General features: G+C 43.3%; 1 protein-coding gene across 1 annotated transcript; it reads right to left on the reverse strand.

The window, feature by feature from the left end:
• Positions 1-1,293: 1,293 nt before the first annotated feature.
• Positions 1,294-3,510, reverse strand: LOC115950045. Its single transcript, XM_031067297.1, has 4 exons — positions 2,709-3,510; positions 2,452-2,622; positions 1,901-2,379; positions 1,294-1,824 (listed from the first exon to the last, which is right to left on the reverse strand). Exons 1-4 carry the CDS (start codon positions 3,508-3,510, stop codon positions 1,294-1,296), a joined length of 1,983 nt encoding a protein of 660 aa, XP_030923157.1.
• Positions 3,511-25,462: the final 21,952 nt, after the last annotated feature.

Below are 25,462 nucleotides of genomic sequence, written 5' to 3' on the forward strand. Positions count from 1 at the left end.
AGCACCTCAGGAAGTACCATCAATAAGTGCTGACTCTTCACCAGTGTCCTTGGACGAGGTATCCGGACGAGCAGAAGTATTTACTACTATTAAGTGTTTTTAAGTATTTTAATAATCCCCTAGAAAGTACATTAGTGTCTTCACTTTTGTGCTATTCATGGATGAGTTGGTTTGTATTTCTAATTCAATAAGGCACTAGCTCATGAGCATGTGCCATGCCTGTGGACGAATGATTACATAAGTTTGGGTTTTCAAATATATATATTGTTTTAAAGTATATTATTGGAATCCTTATATGGTCATTTAGATTGATCCGCAAAAAAGAAAGCGAGCATGGACGAATGAAATCCTTGGACGAAAGGACATATCGTCCATGAGCTTTCCTCCAAAGGAAAGATGAAAAGGTACATCCGTCCAAAGCAAGAGACGAGATGAAACCTAAGCTGAAAATGAAGCTAAGGTCTATCCGTCCGTAACATAGGACGACATGGAACCTAACCCAAAATTGAAACTAAGGTTCATCCGTCCAGAACATAGGACGAGGTGAAACCTAACCTAAAAATTGAAGCGAAGTTTCATCCGTCCAGAACATAGGACGAGATGAAAAATAAGCTGAAAATAAAGCAAAGTTTCATCCGTCCAGAACATAGGACGAGATGAAGAATAAGCTGAAAATAAAGCAAAGTTTCATCCGTCCAGAAAAAAGGACGAGATGAAAAGGAAATACTCGTCTAGACCTCAAGACGAGATGAATTCCCAAAAGTGTTCGTCCAAGACGCGGACGAGCGAAGACTTCAAAACTAGCTTAACAATCCATTACATTGGACGAAAAATCGTTAAAAAAGTCTAATCATCAAGGACGACAAAATGATCGTCCATAATTTCGGAATAACGAAAAATCTGGGCAAAAGGAACCAATTTACTTTCTTGGTGATGTAATAAAATTCACCCCCATGCCCAAGACGAGGTGAAGTAAATTCCTAGATGGACGAACCACACATTGATGAAAATAAGAATTTCATACATAAAGCTGGAAACATATATATTCAAACACAATGGAAGTAAAAGTAGAAGTATTCATTTCTTTCATGAAATTCTAAGGGTGGACGACCAACGTCCAAAAACCCCTTTAGTTTTGAATATGAAAATGTATATAAAACTCGTCCATAATCCTGGACGAGATGATTGTACTTGCATAAACTTAAAAAAAAAAAGGGAAGAAGTAAAAAGCCCAAAACAACAGGCACTTCTATGAAAAGGCAAATAAAAGTAAACTTTCTAAGGAAATAGATTTCACTTGGGCAAGCTCGTCTTGGGATCGTCCTGAATGACTTCAGTGTTAGCATCGTCCATGATGTTGACGTCCTCGGAACTCGTCTGCAACGCGGAACTCTCTGTAGCAAGAGGGAGCTTGAACGAGTTGAAGTCCAAATCAGGATACGCCTCCTTGGCATCAGCACGGAAGTCTTCATACCCAGCTGCATAATGACTGTCTAGACGATTCTTGTACTCGTCAGATTTCTTAAAAGCAGCTATTGCTTCCTCACGTGCCTTCTCCAAGGACGAGGTAAGCTCTGAAACTTGTCCCTCGAGATGGACGATGCGGGTATCCTTCTCTAAGTTGTCAGCTTTGAGCTCCTCTACTTCGTTCTTCAACTTCGTCTCGCTTCCCAGCAGACGATTAAAATCCTCTGTCAACCTGATGACCTCCCCTTTCTTAAGCAAAACCTCATGGCCCAGCTCCTTAGCCTTATCCTTGGCTGTCTTGGCCTCTGTAGCAAGCTCCTTGGCCTGGCAGGTCGCTGTATAAAACTTTGACATAGCCTGCATTTGGACGAAAAGGAGTTAGACATTTTATTCAAATTAAATGTTTACACACAAGGACGAGGAAGAAATTTACCTTGAAAAGGTCATGGATGCCAGAACGCTCAAACTCCTTCACTGACATGTTGTAGCATTCGTTAACCTCATGATCAGTGACGATCCCTTTGAACGTCCTCCATGCATAACCCTCGTCCAGAACCAAATTAGAGGGACGATCAGAGGATTCAGACGAGCCAGACTTCTGAGAAGTTTTGGGAGCTGGGGGAGGATCAGACGGAGCAGGATGAATCGTTTGGACGGGCTCCACGTCCACCACAGGCTCGTCCAAGTTCACTGTTGGTGGCACGAACTTGGGAACCTTTGGAAGGGAAGGCCTTTGTTTTTGCTTCTTGTGGCCACGACGACTGGGAAGGTCGTCCAGGTCCACAGTACTTGAAATTGGTTTTGACTTCCTCTTCCCAGCCTGGACGGAAGCCACTTTGACAGTAGGAGCAGCAGCATCTTCGTCCCCGCTAGCCACTGTTTTCTCTTTGTTTTCCCTCATCGTGCTTATCCCTATGACGAGAAAAATTAATTTAAAAAAAAAAAAAAAAACTGAAATAACAAAGTATAGTGGACGACACTTACTTCGACGAGTGAGCTCTTCGTGACTTAAATTCTCAGCAGTTGGGATTGGACCAAGTCCCCAAGTTGCTAGACGAGTAAAAGTAACCAAGTCGTGGAAAGTCCTTCCTGGAAAAGTGCGAACCACTTCTATCTGATCCAAGAAAAACTTATCCAAACGTGGACGAACGACAGCTGCATCACCAAGATAAATGGTTAGACGAGTGACAGATTAAAATTTGTTGAAGGACAAAAAAGATAAAATGGAAAGAAAAACATACCCTCAGGGCGAAGACGACCTAGAGGGCTGGTAAAAGGAGGGAAGGAGGGAATACCCACATCAGCTGGGTCCCCAGCCCAATTTCCAGAAATAATAAAAAATTCTTTTTTCCAAAGACGGTCAGACGAACTACGGCCCGTTATTAAACTGTAATACGAACCTCTGGACGAGAACTGGTAGAACCCAGCAGATTTTTTGATCTCTGAGGGCTTATAACAGTAAAGGAACTCGTCCACTGTAATTGGACGGTTCCCTTCCAATGCCTCACGCCATAATACTTGCATGGCAACTATCGTCCTCCAACCATTGGGATTGAGCTGGTTTGGCCCAATACCCAACCTTTGGAAGAGGTCTCTGCAGAAAGAGTTTAAGGGAAACCTAAGGCCAGCTAATAGGTAAGAAGCGTATACCCCTAAGCCTGAGGAAGGGGAACAACACCATTCTCCAGGCTGGGGTAGACGAGGGTTAAGCTCTTTAGGGATTTGGTATCTATCTACAAGAGTTTTTAACTTAGCATCGTCTAAGGTGGACGCTACCTCTGGGGCACAACTATAGATTACATCTTCGTCCTCTTCCTCGTCTTGAGGAGGACTTGATGGCTGTCTGGACGAGCTAGCCCCAGATCCAGAAGCCGCCCTACGTTGTTGTTCCTGAAATTCCTCTAAGGGAATCCCAGGAACCCCAGACGAGTAATGCTCGTCTGAGGAGTCACTACAGGACGAACTATCTACACTACCGTCACTCTCAGAAGAACCGTCCTGGTAGTCGTCTATCTCTCTCTCTAGACTAGAAGATGAAGGCATGGTTGAAATGTAGAGGACTTAAAACGAGAGCCTAAAAAGAAAAAAGGAAGAGGAAATACCTGATGAAACTAGGACGAGAGCTAGACGAGAATCTTGGACGAGTTGGCAGAAGAGTGAGGAAAAAAGTGAGGGGCATGAAAGAGAATGCGCTATTTATAGGCCCCAGCAACAGGGTCAACGAAGCGACACTCACCACTCAGAGATTGACACGTGGCGATCTCTTTGGGAAACGGGATCGACGCGACTGGCCAACCAACGGTTTCGTGACACGTGGCGTACGAAAAAGCGAAACTTTGTTGAAATCACGACAATGTCCTGGACGACCCTTTGGACAAAGGGGCAACTGATAGAGAAGCGGAAAATAATTCCCATCTCCAGCTCGTCCAACGTGCTCGTCCAGAGCCTACAACGCAGGATTGATCCCAGAGTTTATCCAGAAGAGGAAGAAGCGTCCATGAATAATAGCACCACTCCATAAACTGTCCTCCATGAGGCATGATCGTCCATTAGGTTCGTCCATGAACAATCGATAGATATCTTTGGACGAACCAAACCGTCCTATGCTAGACAGACGGAAGCTCAACACTTAGACTTTCAACAAACCCTTCGAATAAGTTAACTTCCATTAGCGGTTACAATTTTATATCCGTTGAGGTAGTTAACTCCGGAGTTGTTGGTTTCCACAAATCCTGGAACGGTTATTGGACAAGTAACCGTCCCAGGCTCCCTATATAAGGGACCGGTCTGAACCCGACAAAGGGAAGATTCTCACTCAGACAATTTTCCAAAATACTTGGAACTTCCTTCTCTACAAAACTAACTTCTCCATCGGAGGGGGTTCGACCGGTCTTCTCCGGTCTCCTCTTTGATTGCGTTTCCTTCCTTGCAGGCCATCAACCGTTTCGATAGCCCACCGAAGCCAGGCCATCCACCTTACTGATTCGGAGCGATATCAACTTTTAATTAATATTTACAATTTTTTTTAAAAGAAAAAATCTAATACCTAAATTTGTCTTAGCTTTTTTTTGGTTGTAATTTTGATGGGATAAAGAGTAGGTAATAGAGAAAAAATAATGAGTTTATATATAAGTGATAGGTATTCAAATTTACAATTGTGCCCAAAAAAATATAAAATTGTGTGATTCTAAAATTATTTTAATTTAAAACTATTAAATAATTTAAACTTAAATTTTATTTAATATAATATAAGTGTCCTATTAAATTTTATTATTGCTATCACAAGTTTAACTAATCAACATATAAATAAATAAAGAATAATATTGTACACACAATTTTCGTAAAAGAAGAATCACACGATCACGAAATAGTGTAACAAATTATCAACTTGTATTGATTTGTATATATGTGAGTATAATCATCTGTATGAATCTTTACAATGAAAGAGTATAATAAATTTCTTTGATTCGATCTCCAAGAAACGTTACGATCTAAAAGGGCTAGGAAGCTTGATCTTGAATCGTGATTTGATGTCTCCAAGTTGAATGAATAGTTGAACATGTTTAATTTGATGCGAGGGCCGTTGACTTGATCTCGAACTAGGTTAAAGGAGAATCCCCACTTTGATTTGAAGAAGTAGGAATAGGCCTTGATGAACAATGAAATTCTTGTGAACTTTAGAGATGACTCTCTATTTTGGCAGAGTGTCGGTAGTGTTTTTTTCTCTAAGTGTTCTCCCATTTTCTCATATGAGAAGCCTTTATTTATAGGCAACTCAATGGTATTTAATTTGGAATTTTCTTTCAGCATTTATTGAGAGTTGAATTATATATGAATTTAATTTGGTATTTCATTTAATAAGAACTTTTTATATAGGTCTTTTCTTTTGACGCTGCCATATGGCTTTCTTCATTTGATGTTGTCATGTGGCTTGATTTCATTTGCTAATCGTCCACGTCATCAATTAGAGATTAATTTGGTCACAAATATTTTATCATGAACAATCGGACGGTTGTGAATTCATCATAAAATTTTGATGTCTACAAATGCCCCCACTTCCAGATTCGGCTTTATGTCTTTTTGATGTAAGGAAGACGAGGCTTGAAGTATTCTTTCATTTTATTTTATTATTATTATTATTATTATTTATTTATTATTATTTTTTTTACAATGGACTTGGTTTTACGGGTACACGGGGCTTTCATCCAAGTGAAATATGGGCTTCTTTCATCCCAATGTTGTATATTACAGCTTTGCCATCCAAGATGTCTTTTGGTTGCAAATTTTATTTATTTATTTATTTTTTTACAATGGACTTTCACCTTCACGGGCCTGATCGCACACAAGGGACATCCTCTTTAAAGTGCAAGCCCACCTTAGTTTTGTTAGGCAAGTCGGTGCCGCAATTGTCTTGCTCAGTAAGCATGTCTTTTCTTTAGTTGCACTCTTGCGAATCACTAGTGATAGACCCGATCATACCATCATTGTCCGTAATCACGGGCAAGGATGAAGAAGATTCCCAGATTCGTCCATGCAGTAATGATCGCCAAACAAGGACGAACAAATCCATCTTCACTCATCAATGAACCGTTACAAAGCATTGATCAGCTTCCATACCGTTGGGAGGATAACCCACCATTAACGCCCTGCAGAGGCATTACCAGGAGAGAATAAAGTCACCATCAAGGCTTCACCAACGACTAGAAGGAGGCACCTATGTGCACGTATATATATAGCCATGAAATCCAAAAGAGAGGCACACACTCAAAGTAATACTCTAGCTCTTGAATATTGATTTCTTAACATTTCTTTGGCCAATTTTTCTGACTTGAGCATTGGAGACTTTGTGGCAAGCACCACACCGGTGACCCACATTTCTTCTTTTTCTTCATTCATTTTTTAGGGTCGGGTTGGCTGAGGACGACTCCAATCTGGATGATCACACTTGACTGACGATTTAGACATCATCAGTTTGGCACCGTCTATGGGAAGATTACTATTCAACACGTAATTTGAGAGTATTGTTCCAGTTAACTCACAAGTCTAGATGGAATCCAATACTAACCCAGATCCTGCTGCGTTGGCCTTACAAATTCAGTCACTCGCAGCCACTATGGAGGAACTTACCAGGTAAAACTAGGAGATGAGGCAGCGGCTGCAACAGGAAGACAACTGTACAGACATCAACAGGGATGACGATGAAGACAATAACAAGAGACAAACTAGTACTCCAGAAGAGGCGAACTCAGATCTCCTCAGGGAGATGAGAAAGGAGATGGACGAATTGAGAAACGGCATCAAAGGGAAGACGGACCAGAGCTTGGAAAGGATAGTCAGGAAGACAGATTCACCTTTCACTGTGGTCGTCCAGGAGTGCCCAGTGCCCTCCAAGTTCCGTCTACCTTAGCTAGAGCCCTTTGACGGGCTGAAAGACCCACTGGATCACCTGAATACCTTCAAGACAACCCTGGGTTTTCAATAACCCCCTGACGAGATTTTGTGTCGCTCCTTTCCCACTACCCTCAAAGGGGCAGTCAGGGAGTGGTTCAACAAGTTGCCAACGTCATTCATTGATAACTTTAAGCAACTAAGCAGTTCCTTTGTCCGTCATTTTGTCGGCAGGCAACGTCCAAAAAGGACTGCCGACCATTTACTCACCATCAAGCAAAGAGAGAAGGAACCATTAAGGTCTTACGTAACACGCTTCACCCAAGGAATGCTAGAAGTAGATGAGGCGGACGATAAGGTGCAACTCACGACCTTCAAGGGAGGGTTGAAGTCCAGAGATTTTGTGGCTTCCTTGGCTAAAAATCCCCCCAAGACGATGGCCTAGGCATTATTGAAAGCATAGAAGTATATGAACGCTAAAGAAGCTCTGGCAGCCATTGATGAAGCATAAAAAAGCAAGGAAAAGAAGAAGGAAAAGGAGAACGATTGAAGAAGACAAAAAAGGGATCGAGCTGATTGACGGAATGATGAAGGAAATAGATGGAGGGAGGACAAGAACCCTCGTCCAATGAAGTTCACACCGTTAGTGATGCCTGTTGATCAGATTCTGATGGAAATAAGAGACGAACCATCTCTTAAATGGCTGAGGCCACTCTATTCATCGCCTAGTATGCGCGACAAGAGAAAATACTACCGTTTTCACAAAGACCACAGGCATTATACAGAGGATTGCAGAGATCTGAAGGAGCAGATTGAAGAACTTATACGGAAAGGAAAGCTACAACAATATGTGAAAAGGGGAGATTCCAATAAATATAGCCAGAAAGATCAGCACGGGGTTCCCGGAGAGATGAAGACCGCCCACTGCCTCGTCCACAGAATGCACTAGGGGAGATAAAAACTATCACAAGGGAACCAACCACAATGGGATCGTTAAGATCCCTCAGAAAGTCACACCAAAGGCAGATAAACAGTGTTCACAGCCTACCTCCTCTGAAGCAAAGACAGACAAACCAAGACATGTACTTCTCAGAAGAAGATGCCAGGGGTGTAAAGCAACCTCATGATGACCCACTGGTCATTATGGTCATGATCGAGGGGTTCAATATAAGAAGAGTTCTGGTAGACAATGGGAGCTTGGCTGATATTATCTACCTTTCTGCCTTCTAGCAATTAAAGCTAGACCCAAAAAGACTTCGTCCTTTTGAGTCCCCCCTTGTTAGTTTTAGTGGAGACAAGGTATACCCTAAGGGGATAGTGACGTTGACAGTCACTGCCGGTTCATACCCCCTCCAGGTAACCAACAAGCACAATTTCTTGGTGGTAGACTTACCCTCGTCCTACAATGTGATCATAGGACGACCTACCCTCAACCGCTGGAAAGCTGCTACTTCCACGTACTGTTTGAAGGTAAAATTTTCAACAGAACAGGGGGTTGGGGAGATAAAAGGAGACCAGGTATTGGCAAGGGAGTGTTACCAGGCCGTCCTGGCCTCAAAAGAGAACCATACGTGGACAATCGAGGAAAAAACACCAGAGATCATTGAGAAGCTAGAAATGATAGAGTTGATTGAAGGAAGTCCAGCGAAGACGACCCAAATAGGGACGAATCTAAGTCCCAGGACAAAGGAAGGGATCATCAACTTCCTGAAAGATAACCTCGATGTATTTGCATTGAGCCACGAGGATATGCTAGGGATCCTAGCAAGCATCATCTAGCATTGCCTGAATGTTAACCTAGAGAAGAAGAGTCTTTGCCCCTGAACGAAACAAAGCAGTAATGGACGAAGTAAATAAATTGCTTGTTGCAAATTTTATTCGGGAAGTCCACTACTTTGAGTGGTTGGCCAACGTGGTCATGGTCAAGAAAGCAAATGGGAAGTGGAGAATGTGTGTCGATTTCACAGATCTTAATTAAGCCTGCCCAAAGGACAATTTTCCCTTGCCCAGAATTGATCAGTTGGTAGATTCCACCGCTGGACATAAACTTCTCACTTTCATGGACGCATTTTCTGGATATAACTAGATACAAATGGCTAAAGAAGATCAAGAAAAAAACTGTCTTTGTCACCAGTCAAGGGCTCTACTGCTACCGGGTCATGCCTTTTGGACTAAAGAACGTAGGCGCCATCTATCAAAGTTGGTGAACCAGATTTTCAAGAAACAGATTGGGAGAAACGTGGAGGTATACGTTGATGATATGCTCGTCAAGAGCAAAGAGGAAGAGGATCACTTGGACGACCTTAAGGAGACGTTCAACACACTTTGACAGTACAACATGAAGCTGAACCCGTCCAAATGTGCTTTCGGGGTTTCCTCAGGAAAATTCCTTGGGTTTATGGTGTCACAAGGAGAAATTGAAGCAAATCCAGAAAAAGTCAAGGCTATCCTCGAAATGTCCTCACCAAAGACGATCAAAGAAGTACAATCCCTCACAGGAAGAGTAACAGCCCTCAATAGGTTCGTTTCTAAGGCCACAGACAAATGCCTTCCATTCTTCAAGATTTTGAAGAAAGCGTTTGCTTGGACGGAGGAATACTAAACAGTGTTTCAAGAGTTGAAGCACTACCTGAGCAAACCCCCACTCTTAAGTCCGTCTAAAGAAGGCAAAGACTTATTTTTATACTTAGTGGTATCTGTCATGGCAGTCAGCACAGTGTTGATCAGAGAAGAAAACAGGTTGCAACTCCCTGTATACTACGTTAGCCAGGCTTTCCAGGGTGTTGAGGCGTGATATCCGCGCATTGAGAAGATCACTTTCGCCTTAATAGTGGCTTCAAGAAAACTTCGTCCATACTTCCAAGTTAATCCTATCATAGTAATGACGGACTAGCCCATCAAAAAAGCGATGAACAAACCCAAGGCTGTAGGACAAATGGTACAATGGGCCATTGAGCTCAGTCAGTTTGATATAGAATACCGTCCATGAACAACCATAAAAGCTCAGGCATTAGCTGATTTCATAGCAAAATTCACCACCCCCAAGAACACAGGCGACCAAGAAGACCTTTGGACGATAAACACTGATGGATCGTCCACTCAGAAAGGAGGCGGAGCGGGCATTGTTATTACCTCCCCTGAGAAAGATGTTCTCAAGTATGGGGTCTAGCTCAAATTCCCTATAACTAATAATGAAGCAGAGTATGAGGCCTTGCTGACAGGACTAAGAATAGCTCGGGCACTTGGAGCTGAAAATATCGTGCTCAAGAGCGACTCACAGCTCATCATAGGGCAAGTTAGAGGAGATTTCGAAACAAAAGAGACAAGAATGCAGAAATACCTCTAATTGACGAACCAGCTGGTAAGTACCTTTCATCGTGCAGATTTCGTTCAGATCCCACGGGATCAGAATGCAGAAGCTGACGAGGTAGCACGAAGTGCCTCAGCAGACAACCGGGATAAGATGAATGATTGGAGGCTAGAAGAACAAAAATCCCCTAGCATGAAGGAACTTCAAACTTTCCCTGTGCACACTCGCTCAGGATGGACTAGCCCGATTTTGTCATTCCTCCGAGATGGATGATTACCACCAAACCCTGAAGAAGCCAAGAAGATCCAGAAGCGTGCTGCCAGCTTTACAGTACTAAATGACGAGCTTTACAAAAGAGGCTACTCCCAGCCTTACTTGAGATGTATAGAAGAGGAAGAAGCCAGATACGTCCTGGAAGAAGTACACCGGGGGGGGAGGGGTCTGCAGAGATCACATGGGGGCAAAGTCCCTTGTCAGGAAGATCATGAGGGTAGGCTACTTCTGGCCCACGATGCAGCAAGACGTAGTAGATTTTGTGAAGAAGTGTGACAGTTGCCAAAGGTACGGGAATGTTCAATGAGTCCCAGAAGAAAAGATGACAACCATTTTCTTGCCCTGGCCATTCATACAATGGGGGATCAGCATTATGGGTCCCCTACCACAGGGAAAGAGACAAATGAAGTTCCTACTCGTCGCAATTGACTACTTCCCAAAGTGGGTCGAAGCGGAAGCTCTTGCAACAATCACAAAAGTAAAGGTACAAAATTTTGTATGGAAAAATATTGTTTGCAGGTTTAGGATACTAAGGACGATCATCTCAGACAATGGTTGCTAGTTCGACAGTCAGGGGTTCAGATCGTTTTGCTCGAGCTTAGGCATAAAAAACAAGTACTCATCACTAGGACATCCTCAGGCCAATGGACAGATGGAGGTAGCCAACCGGACCTTGCTTAGGATTATCAAGTCCCGGTTAGTGGGGGCAAAGGGAGTATGGCCCGAAGAACTACCATGTGTCCTGTGGGCGTACAGGACGACAGCACGAACACCAACAGGAGAGACACCATTCAACTTGATGTATGGCACAGAAGCAGTCATCCTGGTCGAAGTAGGGCTCACTAGCCTTATGAGGGAATTCTTTGACGAGCAAAGCAACGACGATCAACTGAAGCAGAACCTAGATTGTCTGGATGAAGTTAGAGACCAAGCCTCCCAAAGAATGGCCAAGTACCAGCAGAAGGTAGCCGAATACTACAATCGAAGAGTAAAGTTGAAAAGATTCAACATCGGAGATCTCGTCCTTCGAAAGGTGACTCCTGTAACAAAAGATCCAACGTAAGGCAAACTAGGTCCAACTTGGGAAGGCCCCTATAAAGTCGTCCACTATTCACGCTAGGGAAGTTACCATCTAGAAGACTCAGAGGGAAAAAGGCTACCTCGTCCATGGAATGTCGAACATCTAAGTGATTATTCAGAATTTCCTAAGTTGTTATTCATCATTTCACAAGTATTATCCAGCAATCCATGCGCTCTAATTATTTCCTCCTCAAAAGACCAAAATGGTCGTCTCGATCAAAAAGACGATAAGATTCCTTAAATGGATGTACATCATCCTAAAAAAAAAAGACAATAAGATTCCTTAAATGGATGTACATCGTCCTAAACAAAAAAAGACAATAAGATCCCCTAAAAGGATGTACATCGTCCCGATCAAAAAGACGATATGGTTCCTCAAAAGGAAATACATCGTCCAGAAGAAAAGATGGTTAAATTCCCTGAATAGAGTCATATCACCTTGAAAAAAATTGTCAAACTTCTTATCTGTAGAAACGTTTCCTAAATGAAAGGTTTTTTGCAAAGCATTAAACCTTACGTTCAAGTAAAAAAATAGGGCAAAATCTTGTAAGTCCACAAAAGGACGAGGATAAATAAAATATGCTAACAAAATTTTTCTAAGTCCCCGAAGGGAAGAGAAGAACATCCAAAAGTAAATCCTAACAAAACACAAGCAAAAGATATCAACCAACCAGGAAGGTAAAGGTAAATCAATAGGCATATTATATAAAACTAAACTGTTCAAAAAAAGCCCCAAAAACAGGTAGGGCATCCGAATACCAGGTGTCTAGTAGCTTTAAGACATATATGCAAAAAAAAAAAAAAAATAAAAAAATAAGAAGAAAAACTTTGGTAAGGAGCAACAGGTTCAAGCTTGGGGGGCATCATCATCGTCTTTGTTTGCCTGGGAAGGTTCCGCACTGGTTGACGCTGCGATCTGGGCTGCCTAGTCCTCCTCAATCTCTTTGTCAACAGCTTCAAAATCCAAGTCTTCGAGATCTGTGCCAGGGCCGTGCTTAATCAGGTATCACCGGAGAAGTTTGAAGCCTTTGAAATACCACTGAAACAGTATAGTGTTATATTCCTCTATGGTCTAGAAGGCAGTGACGGCCTTAGCCACGACAACCTTCATCCTTTAAGCAGCTGTTGCAAGGAGTTCGTTCTTTTGCTTCATTGATTGCCTCTTAGATTCCAGCTGCTTCGTTAAGACTTTGATTTGTTCCTTGGAAGTGTTGAGAGCATCCATAGCTGCGATCATATCTTTCCGTAATCCTGAAGCTTCAGCCTCAAGCGCTTCCACCTTCGAGTTGGCCATGACAGCCTTCTCCTCATTTGCCAAGTACTGAGTTGTGATATGCATGGTTTCCCCCAAAACCTTACAACGAAAAGCCTCAAAGTCAGTAAATACAGTTAAATGCTTAAGGACGAAGCAAAAGAGGACGAAGATAAGAAGGATTACTTACATGAGCTTGTGGACATGATGACTCACCATCTCATGGGAGGGTATGCTTGAAATCTCTTTCATCTCCCCGGGAGTGAGGTGCTCATTGGCACGGTCCATAGCCGTCTCGGCATCAGACCAAACACTGGAACCAATCTTCTCTTTTCCCTTATTCACTAGCTTCTGCTTTTTCCAAGGACGGACAACCTCCTCAACAGAAACGCCAGGAGAAGCTGCCTGACCCTCTTCTAAGTCCAAGGCTGGGGTGGACGAACCTCTCTCCACCGTTTCTTTCTCTTTCTCTTTCTCCTTGTCCATAATCCTTAACCTTCTTTGGCCAATGTTGGAAAGTGGCTCATTCTTCTTCTCCTTAATTTTCTTGTACATCTCTTTGTTAAACTTGGTCGTCATCTCTACACCAAAGAAAACAAAAAGTTAAGATGAAGAAAAAGTGGATAAGACAATCCCATATGCAAAGGCAACTCACGTTTTCTCTCTTCTCGCTCAAGTGTGCTGAGGACGTAAAGAGAAGGCTTCGACCTTAAGCAATGACGAGCTAATGTACGTGGATAAATTAATTCGTCAAAATCATCAATCGTCCTTGCGTACTTGATTGCTGCTTGAACCCGCTCCTCAAACTTACTTTCGAGCTCAGGATGCTTTTTTACTGCAAAATATAAAAGCAAGAAAAGATCAGAAGACCAATATAAACAAGAAGTTAGAGAAGAAAAAAGCATCTCATGAGGAGCAAACACACCAAGTGAAGGGGTCTCCCATCGGCACAGCAACCTAGGGACATACCCCCAAAAATCATCAAAAAGTGTCTCCCAACCGTCGCCCGGGACAAAGAAATATCTAGATTTCCAATAACGAAAGGACGACAGAAGATCAACGATAAGACGCGACTTCCTATCCCAAGGTACAAACTCATAATACCCAAACTCCTTGGATTCTTTCAAACTATAGAGATGGATGAACTCATTTATCGTGATTATATCTTTATCGGCGATGGTCGTATAGATCACCATACAACTTATGACGATTCTCCATGAATTAGGCATAAGTTGCCCTGATGCAAGGTTTAGATAGTGAAGAAGCTCCATGATAAATGGATGGACAGGGAATATGAGGCCGCATGAAAACGCAGCCTCATAAAAACAAACTTCCTCATGAGCAAAGGCGCAAGCCTTCTCACCTTTTCTAGGAAGACGAGCCCTAGTCTCCTTGGGAAACTGAAACCTATCTTTGAACTTGCTAAAGACCTCTATTTTCAAAGAGTATTTTTCCTTAAGGACATGGAAAGGACGGGCAATGGCCGGAGCAGGAGGATGGGAAGACGAAGGCACATGAGAAGGCGCAGAAGTGGCTGTATCTACCCTGGCCCCTTCCCCGCCGACATGAGAAGACGAGCCTCTCTCCAAGTCACCTGACCCCACCTCGAACCCCATATTTTCCCTCCTTGGGACCTCTCGAACAGATTTGAACTAAACTTGAGATTTATACAATAAAGGGTATAAATCATCCAACATTAAACCTAAGCCGCTGCCACTAAAAACAAAACCCTCAATCTGTGGGTATGAATCACTAGGTGAAAGTGCACCCAATGGGTCGCTAGAAGATTCTACTAAAGCCCCTAAGCAGGCAAAAAGAAATGCGACGGAAGGAGAAGTGCGCTTAACTTTAGAGTTACTCACCATTAAAGGAAACAACACTATTCAAAAAGGGGAAAGGGAAGCACAGAAAGAAAAAAGGAACTCAAAAGACAGGAATACAAGCAAAATTCAGAAAGGAAAAGAGCGTAAATAAAGGGCGTACCTGAAAATTAGGGAGGAAACTAAGAAGACTAAGAGCGAAATGCGCAACTAAGGGAGTCAAAGAAACCAATCGCAGAGGGAAGATGAAGAAGTGAAAAAAGGAAAGCCAAAAATCAAAAGGTTTTACCTTGAAAAATGTGAGAAACTTGAAAAGGTTTTCACTGGAAACAAGACCCCCCGGCCAATCAAAATCAAACATGTGGCCACGATGTGTGCCACGCTACCATTAAGCAATCAATGAGGAGCAGAACCCCAAGTGCCACAACCGCAAAAAAAAAAAAAAAAAAAAAAAAATCCTTTCGTATTCCTATGACCGTCCAAAGTGTGGACGACCTCGGAATAGGGGGGCAGCTGATAGACCCAATCATACCATCGTCGTCCGTAATCACGGGCAAGGATGAAGAAGATTCCCAGATTCGTCCTTGCAGTAATGGTCGCCAAACAAGGACGAATAAATCCATCTTCACTCATCAATGAACAGTTACAAAGCATTGATTACCTTCCATACCGTTGGGAGGATAACCCACCATTAACGCCCTGCAAAGGCATTACCAGAAGAGAATAAAGTCACCATCAGGCTTCACCAATGGCTAGAAGGAGGCACCTATGTGCACGTATATATATAGTCATGAAATCCAAAAGAGAGGCACACACACAAAGTAATACTCTAGCTCTTGAATATTGATTTCTTAACATTTCTTTGGCCAATTTTCTTGACTTAAGCATTGGAGGTTTTGTGGCAAGCACCACACTGGTGACCCACATTTCTTCTTTTTCTCCATTCATTTTTTAGGGTCAGGTTGGCCGAGGACGACTCCAATCTGGACGATCACACTTGATTGACGATTCAGACATCATCAACTAGGGCTTCTTGCGAGTGCCACCTCTATAAAAGGGGGTGATGTTTCATGGGTTAGAGGCAATTGAGCGCCGTTCTTTTTTTTTTTTTTTTCTTGAGTTATTTTTTTTCTTTTCTTTAGCCGTAGCAGCCATTCTTCCTCTTTTTCCATTCTTTTTTGTGCTTGTCTTTGTATTTTCTTTATTATTATTTTGTGTTGAATGACTTGATTTACTCTGTGCAGGTCATAGAAGTTGCACTGCGTGAGTCGAGCATCAATTTCAAGCGAGTTAGCCTCCTGTACTTCTTGTCTCGGCGTTCGACGGATTCGAGCAACAGCGGTCTTCTTGTCACCTCCGAGTTTGTAAGCTTCATCAGTGCATCCATTCCACTGCCCCTTGTCTCGCGACCATTGGTGTGAGTGCTTCATTTACGCAACCTTCTCACTGCCTTCGTCTTGTGGCCACTAGCGCGAGAGTTTTGTCGGCGCATCCTTCCATTAGCACGAGAGCTTCGTCGGTGCATCCTTCTGACTTCCTTTGCCACTGCCTTCGTCCCACAATCATCAGTGCAAGAACTTCATCGGTGCATCCTTCCATCAGAGCGAGAGCATCGTTGGTGTGAGACCATTGGTGTAAGTGCTTCATCTACGCAACCTTCTCATTGCCTTAGTCTTGCGGTCATCAGTGCGAGAGCTTTGTCGACGCATCCTTCCATCATTGTGAGAGCTTCGCCGGTGCGAGACCATTGGTGTGAGCGCTTCATCTACGCAACCTTCTTACTACCTTCGTCTTGCGGCCATCAGTGCGAGAGCTTTGTCGACGCATCCTTCCATCACTGCGAGAACTTCGCCGGTGCGAGACCATTGGTGTGAGCGCTTCATCTACGCAACCTTCTTACTGCCTTCATCTTGCGGCCATCAGTGTGAGAGCTTTGTCGGCGCATCCTTCCATCACTGCGAGAGCTTCGTTGGTGCATCCTTTTGACTCCCTTCGCCACTGCCTTTGTCCCGTGATCATCAGTGCAAGAGCTTTGTCAGCGCATCCTTTCATCAATGTGAGAGCATCATCAGTGCACCCTTTTGACTCCCTTTGCCACTGCCTTCGTCCCATGATCATCAGTGCAAGAGCTTGGTCGGCGCATCCTTTCATCAGTGCGAGAGCATCATCGGTGCACCCTTCTGACTCCCTTTGCCACTGCCTTCGTCCCGTGACCATCAGTGCAAGAGCTTCGTCGGCGCGTCCTTTCATCAGTGCGAGAGTATCGTCGGTGCATCCTTCTGACTGCCTTCGCCATTGCCTTCGTCTTGCAACCAACGGCGCGAGAGTTCCGTCTGCACATCCTCGCTGCCTTCGTCTTGCAACTATCAACTGTCCTCTTTAAGCCGTGACAGTGACCCTTTTGACTTTAGGTACTCCAACTCCCTGTATTTGCCGAGCTTAAACTGTCGCAATGTTTTTTGACGCTCCCGTAAGCAACGAACATGCACTAGATCTGTGTGTCCCACTTTTTTTTTTTGCTAAACTTCTGTGTCCCACTTAGTACCAAGAAATACTTGCTTGTTCATCGGCCCCACTTCTATAAGGGAGAAGGCCCCACTTTCGTGATTTCCATAGTTTTGCATGTAATAGCCCATGCCATATTATTGACACGCCCCACACTTTAATTTCACGAGAAGCATGGTGGTTTCTTTGTGGTTTTGAACTTGAATACTATATTTAATGGTTAATAAGCCACGGTACACATGACCTTTAGACTTAGTATACAACATGCAAACTTCCACTTGTATGTTAATATAGCTTTAGGTGCTTGAATGTTAATATAGCTTGCTTGTGGTTTTTAGTCTCAATGCCACATGCCCCCTGTTCTAATAAGCCATGACCGCACGTGCTCCTTTTTTTTTTTTTTTTTTAATTATTATTATTTTTTATTTTATAAATTTATTAGTAAAGGGCATTTGAATGAATAAATTATTCATCATTTTCTTTGGTTTGCTATCAGGTGATTCAGGCTTGCCAACCCTTTGCTCGACTTGTGACTCTTATACATTTGCTCAAGTCGTGACCTCTAAGAGCTTCTTCTTCTCCAAGTGGCTGCCATCAAGTGTGCTTCATCATGGTCATCTTTTACGACTCATTGAGGAATCTCAATGATCAATCTATCACTCTCTTGCGCTCTACAAACGAACCCCTGGAGAAAGGCGTCATCTTGAAAGTCCATCCACTTGGTAGCAGCGTACCTTCATCTTCGTCTACTACCATTCCTCGTCCTCCTAGTCTATCTCAATGGTGGGTCGAAGCATCTCATGAACTACACGACCAGACTAGAAAGGATTTGCATGTCGTTTCGAGGACGTTTACTTTGGCCTCCAACCTTTACTCAGCCATAGACCATGTCGATCCATTTCCTCTCCTTGGTCGTCGGATAAGTGCGGGAGAAGTGCAATGGGCCCTACCTTCTTCCAAGACCCCTCTACTCCAATATAGGGGTGAGTTTTCCTACCTCCCTAAATATTGGGAGTGGCTAGAAGACATATTGAGCCGCAATACTAAAGTCTTGAGTGATGCCAATCTTTACGAGCCGCTGCTTGCATCATTATTCACATATGATCGGAACACCCATGTCCTACAAGCCTTCCTAGAGTGTTGGTGTGCGGCTACAAACGCGTTACACACGTCTGTAGGAGAGGTCTCCATTAGCTTATGGGACCTACATTTGATCAGTGGGCTTCCCGTGTACAGCTCATTCTACGAAGAGGTTGTGCCAAACTCGAAAGACATATCATCACTCCCCTCATTCTGTCGTCATCTATTTACTGCCTTTCATCACCTGAGTCTTGAGCTGGGTGGTTCGCACTTGGTCACTACGGCCGCATAGGTGAAGTTTTGGTTCCGTGGTGAGTCTAAATATTATAAGCCACTGACTAGAAGGTCAATACAGAGGAAAGCAAGAGGCAAGCAATCTCATAATCCCTCTGGTAAAATCGATGCCCCCAGAATTCTGACTAAAGAAGACGAGGCTCCCTTCAATGTGCTCAAACTGGAGAGAAGGCTTATAGAAGAGACTTGGTTAGCTGCTTTGATCTCATGTTGGCTGTGTGAGTTCGCTCTTCCCGAAAGGGGACCAAACTTAATCAGGCCTGGTGTTTTCAAGAGCACAAGTGCGATGGCTCGTGGTAAGAGATATTGTCTTGCAATCCCAGTCCTGGCCAACATTTATAGGGGCTTGAATGAAATTGTCTTCTAAGACTCCAAGTAAATGTGATGCCACTTTTCCTACACACTACTTGGATGCTTGGTTGGCCGAATACTTTGACACTTACTTTGAACTTGAAGGGTCTCACTCCAAGGCTGTTCCGCGCATGTTTAGATACTTCGGAGAAGGTGCAGCCAAGCATTACGACGAGGTTACGGCCCATAAGCTATTTCATGCCGTTGGTAGCTTCAAGTTTCATCGTTTAGGCCTTTTTATAGGCCATCGAGAGATTCTGGTGGATGATGACAAGCTACCTAGCTCTTATGTAGATTACTTCATCAGCCAACGCTCCAGCTACTTGGCCTCTCGTCGCGGAAGTATATGTATAGTTGAACCATATAGCCCTCACCGCTTTGGTCGATAGTTCGGTTTTAATCAACACATCCCTGGGGAGCTCAATGAGGACTTTCGCACTGTCACCTTAGAGCAAGTGGTACGCTTCTGTCGCCAATGTCTTTGTCTTGTTACCTATTCAAAGTTCTTGATCCCTGCCTGCCCATCTGAGCATGGGGCTCCGTGCACGAAGGACTATATGAATTGGTGGGCTAGAAGATTTGATGGTTTCTTTTCAAGTAGGGCTAAGCAACCGATTGGGAATGTAAACCCAAGTAAGATAAGACTTAAAATAAAACAGCCGAATGAAGTAGTTGAGCCCGTGAAGCGCCAAAGCGATGGGAAGCCCTCTTTTGGGATTTCGAAGGCTACCGATGAGTCTTTAGGAGGGGCGTGTGTGGACAAGGCACATTCTCCTAAGCGTGGGCCTTTTTACATAGTCTCAACGCCTCAAGACATGGAGGTGACCAAGGGTAAGGATGCGTCAGATTCTGAGCGGAACAGTGGCAACTCAGATTCTCACTGGAGACGCAAAAGGCAGAGGGACAATCCCAGCAAGAATTTGGATCATGAGGGGGTCACCCAGGCAACTGACCATGGTGTCGATATGGATTCGCTTCTCGACCCTTCTAGTGGCAGTGCACAAGTGAGTTTTAATTCTCTTTTTGAAGATTTTGATCTTGAACCCATTAAAGACCTTTGATACCTTCACGATGACCTTGAAGCTATTTCTGGTATCCAAGAACTTTTTGAGAATGACAGTCTTGGTATTCTTCCAATGTAGGATGACAATTATCCTTCGAAAAGAGCAGGAGAGAAGTGTACACCAGTTGCCACTAGGCCTTCTATAAGCGAGTTTTCCATTCAAGGTCCGACAACCTTCAATTTGGCTACTAAGGCAATTGACCCATCGCGTTCGAGGAAGACTAATGCCGCTCCTTCTTTCGACCCTATTCACATGCCTTCAAGGGACGTGACTCGAAATAAATCCATTATGTGTAGTTCGAGCATCCCGGCCACTTCAACTGTCACAAAGTTTGAACCCGATAATTTGATTTTGAAGGCTGATCGACAGCGTGCAAAAACATTAGGAGGGGACCTAATTGAGAAGGTCGTCAAAACCCCTTTTACTTTGATGACTTCACTTAGGGATGGAGTCGAGAAGATTCTCCAAGTTATCGCACAAATAAAAGTTGTGGGTACAATGCCTTTAAAAGAGTGTATTTCGAAATATATGGATGATGCAGACCGATATTCTTCCCTCCATCATGCTCTTTCACAAGGCATCATGCTTGAAGAGAAGGAACAGAAGCTTACCGACGCTTGGCATCGTCTCACTCTTGCCCTCGACTCGGAAGCCATCAAGATCAATCAAAAAGTTGCAATCAAGGCGAACTTAGACAAGGCCTTAGCTAGAGAGATTGAATTGAAGAAGGAACTTGAGTTGCTTTCATTGCAAAAGGCAGAGTTTACAGCGTCGAGCACCCGCTGTGATTCAGAGCTAGCCCAGCAACAAGTGATCATTTCTCAAATCAAAGGGGAGGTTTCCAAGATTGAGGCTACTCCAACTTTAGAAGCTTCTGATGATGCAAAACTTAGAGGGCTACAAGAGTTACTAGAGACTAGTAAAGAGGAGTTGAGGCATTTAGATTGGATAGGTTAATCTTTTTTTTTTCCCCATTGATGTAGTCATTACAATGTAATGACACCTATCTCTTTATTAATAAAAATTCATTTATCTCTAGATCAATGTTTGCTTCTTCCTTGCTCCTTCTTCTTCTTTTTTTTTTTTTTTTTTAATTTTTTTAAGTACATATGTGACTGAACTTAGTAACGAATATCAAGCTGCCTACGTGCCCAAAAGGGATCAAGTCATAACGTAGTTCAAAGGACTTATTATTATTTTTTTTCTTTTTTAAGTACATATGTGACTGAACTTAGTAACGAATACCAAGCTGCCTACGTACCCAAAAGGGATCAAGTCATAATGTAGTTCAAAGGACCTTTTTTTTTTGTCCCTAACTTTTGCCTAGGTCGCCTCTTTCAAGGTTTTCAACCTAGCGGGATTTTTTATTTTTTATTTATTTTTATTTTTATTTTTTTTTTTTGTTCCTAACTTTTGCCTAGGTCGCCTCTTTCAAGGTTTTCAACCTAGTGAGATTTTTTTTTTTAATGGGCAGTTTAAGCTCTTACCGAGGAGCAACTTCAAAACTTCATGCATAGTATCGCTTTAGGAACTTTGCATTTATGGGACCTACCCTCAGGCCATCTCTGTCGACTATCTTGTAAGCACCATTAGTGTAGACCTCTTGCACGACATAGGGGCCATCCCATTTTGATGTGAACTTGTTCCCAGTCTTGTGAGAGATGTTGATGGGTCTTCGCATTGCAAGTACTAGGTCCCCTACTTGGAAAGATCAAGGTTGGACTCTCTTGTTGAACGCTCGCGAAAGCCGCGCTTAGTAGCATTCAAGACGTTGTTGAGCTTCCAATCTCTTTTCATCAAGTGCTTCCAACTCTTTGAGTCTTAATCGCACATTTTCTTCATTTGTGAGCCCTTCTTGGATGGCAATTTGAAGTGATGGAATTTGTCGCTCCAAAGGTAGGACTGCTTCGACACCATATACTAACAAATATGGAGTGGCTTGTGTGGGTGTCCTATATGTTGTTTGGTATGCCCATAAAGCTTCTCCAATCTTTTCATGCCAATCCCTCTTCGAGTGCTCTACTACCTTTTTCAACAAATTGCAAAGTGTCTTGTTGAAAGCCTCAGCAAGATCGTTGGCTGGCGTGTTATACATGGATGACTTGTATTGCTTGAACTCGAACTTCTCGCATAATTGGGTCACCAAACTATTGTAGAATGGCTTACCGTTATCCATGATGATATAGCGAGGGACACCATACCAATAGATCAAGTGAGTTCGGATGAAGTTCACAACATTTTCCTTTTTTACTTCCCTGAGGGGTATGGCTTCCGCCCATTTAGAAAAAATAGTCGGTTGCAGCTAGTATGTACAGGTGACCCCCCTGATGACTTAGGCAATGGCCCTACAACATCGAGTCCCCATGCATCAAAAGGTCAGGATGCGATCGTAGGGTGCAGGGGCTCCGGTGGCTGATGGATGTAATTCGCATGAAGCTGGCATGCTTCACATGTCTTTGCATAATCCATACAATCTTTGACCATAGAGGGCCAATAATAACCCATTCGTTTTATCCAATGATACAGTTTGGGGCTAGACTGATGAGTGCCACACACTCCCGAATGAGCTTCTTCCATGGCTTGATCACCTTCTTCCTTGCCAATACATCGTAAGAATAGACTGTCAAAAGATCTCCTGTACAATGTGCCCTTGTAATGTATAAAACAAGGTGCCCTTTGCCGTTCCTCAGTCTTGTGGCGGGGATCTTCGGGTAGCTTACCATGTTCCAAGTAATCAATCAGGGGTTGGCGCCAATCCTCTTCCTCCACTATAGATATTGATATGGCATTCATTGCACTCGCGTATTCTTCCGTGTAAGAGAGCACCCAACGGTTGCAAACAGGGACATTTACCTTTTCACCCTCCGACAGAGCCAACGTGGTGGCTAGGTTGGCTAGAGCATCTATCATCCTATTCTCGTTTCTGGGGATATGCTCCAAGGAAACTTCGTCGAACTTCTCAATTAGTCGCGTTGCCATCTAGAAGTAAGGAAACAACCCTTCATGTTTAACTTCATAGTGTGTTAAAAGTTGATTGATTACCAACTTGGAATTTCCGTAGACTTCTAAGTATGAGATCTTCATATCAAGGGCCATTTGGAGGCTGGCAATAAGGGCTTGATACTCAGCAACGTTGTTTGAACATGGTTCACCAAGCACAAAGGCGAATGGTAACACTTGTTTCTGTGGCGACACAAAAACAACCCCAGCACCGGATCCTTCTCCCTGCGAGGCCCCATCGAAGAACATTATCCAAGGTGGGAGGACTTTAGTGTACAATACATCTTCATCTGGAAAATCATTTGAGAGCTCCCAATCGGCAGGAATAGGATGATCAGTGAGGAAATTTGCTAGTGCTTGCCCCTTGATGGCCTTTTGGGGCACATACGCAATTTCAAACTTTTGAAAGGCTACAGCCCATTTTGCCAACCGTCCAGACATGATTGCCCTAGACAAGACGTATTTTACTAGATCTATCTTTGCAACCAAGTGTATTATGTGTGCTTGCATGTAATGCCTTAATTTTTGAATGGAGAAGAAAAGCGCAAGACACATCTTCTCTATCGGAGAATACCTTAATTCTACCCCAGTTAGCTTTCGACTAAGGTAATACAATGCTTTCTCTTTCTCTTCTTCATTTTTCTGAGCTAAGAGGGCCCCAAGTGATTGTTCTTGTGTAGCAATGTAGAGCACTGAGGTTTTCTCGGCATAGGCACTCCTAAGACAGGTGGGTTGAGTAGATACCTTTTAATGCTCTCAAATGCATTCCTGCAAGCCTCATCCCATTCAAAGGTGGCATCTTTCCTCATCAATTGACTGAATGGTTGACACCGTCCTGCTAGATTCGATATGAAACGTCGAATGTATGCAAGATGGCCTTGTAAGCTTCGAAGCTCTCGTTGGTTCTTTGGTTCGGGCATCCTTTGGATAGCATCTATTTTAGATTGATCCACTTCAATACCTTGATGTCGAATAATAAAGCCTAGAAACTTCCCAGACGTGACACCAAACGCGCATTTGAGATGATTCATTTTGAGTTGATATTTCCTTAGTTGATTAAATACGATGTGCAAGTCTCATAAATGATCCCCTCTTTTCTTTGTCTTAACAACTAAATCGTCAACATAACATTGCACAATTTTGTGGAGTATGTCATCGAAAATTCGTTGCATTGCCCGTTGATATGTCGTACCAGCATTCTTGAGCCCAAAAGGCATCACCTTATAACAGTAGATCCCCTTTGGAGTTCGAAAAGCGGTGAGCTCTTCGTCTTCGGGTGCCATTCGAATTTGGTTGTATCCTGATGAGCCATCCATGAATGATAATGCTTCATGACCAATAGTTGCATCAACCATGAGCTCTGTATTTGGAAGTGGGAAGTCATCCTTTGGGCACGCACAGACTCGAATTTGTCCATTCTTCTTTTTGACAGGGACAATGTTTGCAATCCACTTCGAGAATTGTACCTCTCGAATGAATCCTGCTTGCTCGAGTTTGTTAACTTCTGCCTTAATTTGTGGGAGGAGTTCGAGTTGAAAGCGACATTGGGCCTGCTTGATTGGGCGCACTCCTTGCTTTATTGCTAACCGGTGAACTGCAATTGTTGGGTCTAAACCTGGCCTCTCCTTGTACGTCCAGGCGAACACATCTTTGTACTCCATTAAAAGCTCAAAGTATTTACTTTCTTCCTCCGGCGTCAAAACCGAACTCATGTAGATTGGGCAAGGTTCCTCATCAGTCCCTAAGTTTAATTCTTTGAGCTCATCTACAGTTGCTTGCCCCTTGTCTTCTATTGCCTGAGGGGCTTCATTCGGTTCATCATCTGATTCATTTGATTCGGAATTGGTTTCCGCTGTCACGTGGCAAGAAGGAAGGACTAGTGACTCGTGGTCCTCCTTCCCATCGTCAACTTGTATCTCGAGCGCTCGTGTATGCACAATAGTTCGCCGCTTTACTTTAAGGGAGTTTCCTGTACTAACTTCTACAATCAACTCATGTTTCATGCGCGAAGGGACAAGGCTGTAAGCTTTGGTGCCATTTCTCTTTTGTAGATCATTTTTCCCTTCCTTGGGTTGTGGGGTGTCAGTTGAGCTACTCGTAGACCCAAGCCTATCAAATGGCGACCAATGTGTACGTGAGGTTCCTTCCTTTGTAGGGAGAGAAATGCTTAATCTATTGAATACTGACTCTCGAGGAGCAGATGTTCCTAGACGGTCAAATACAGAAGATCTTGACACGGGCTTTGGCTTCCCTTCCTCCTCAACTTCAAAGGTGATGTGTTGAGATGTCGCCTTTTTTCCTTTTCCTTTGGCCGAGATTCGAACTAGCTCTTGTGATGAATACCCCAGCCCGGTTCTAGGAATCTCGATCACATAGCCTTGTTGCTTTAGTTTGCTTTAGGTCGAGTTAAGCCCATGAGACTTCTCTTCCACGTAATCTGAGTAAAGTTGCCCCAATTGCAGAGGATTTTTGAAATCATAGCCTGATTTTGCCAAAAGTTTGTATGCTTTAGGGTCAAAACCCTCTTCTGTTCTTTTGATTGGCCAATCTTCTTCAACAAGGCTACGCGTGGCTCTAG

Source organism: Quercus lobata, chromosome 6, assembly GCF_001633185.2.
Source record: "Quercus lobata isolate SW786 chromosome 6, ValleyOak3.0 Primary Assembly, whole genome shotgun sequence".
Lineage (NCBI taxonomy): Eukaryota > Viridiplantae > Streptophyta > Magnoliopsida > Fagales > Fagaceae > Quercus > Quercus lobata.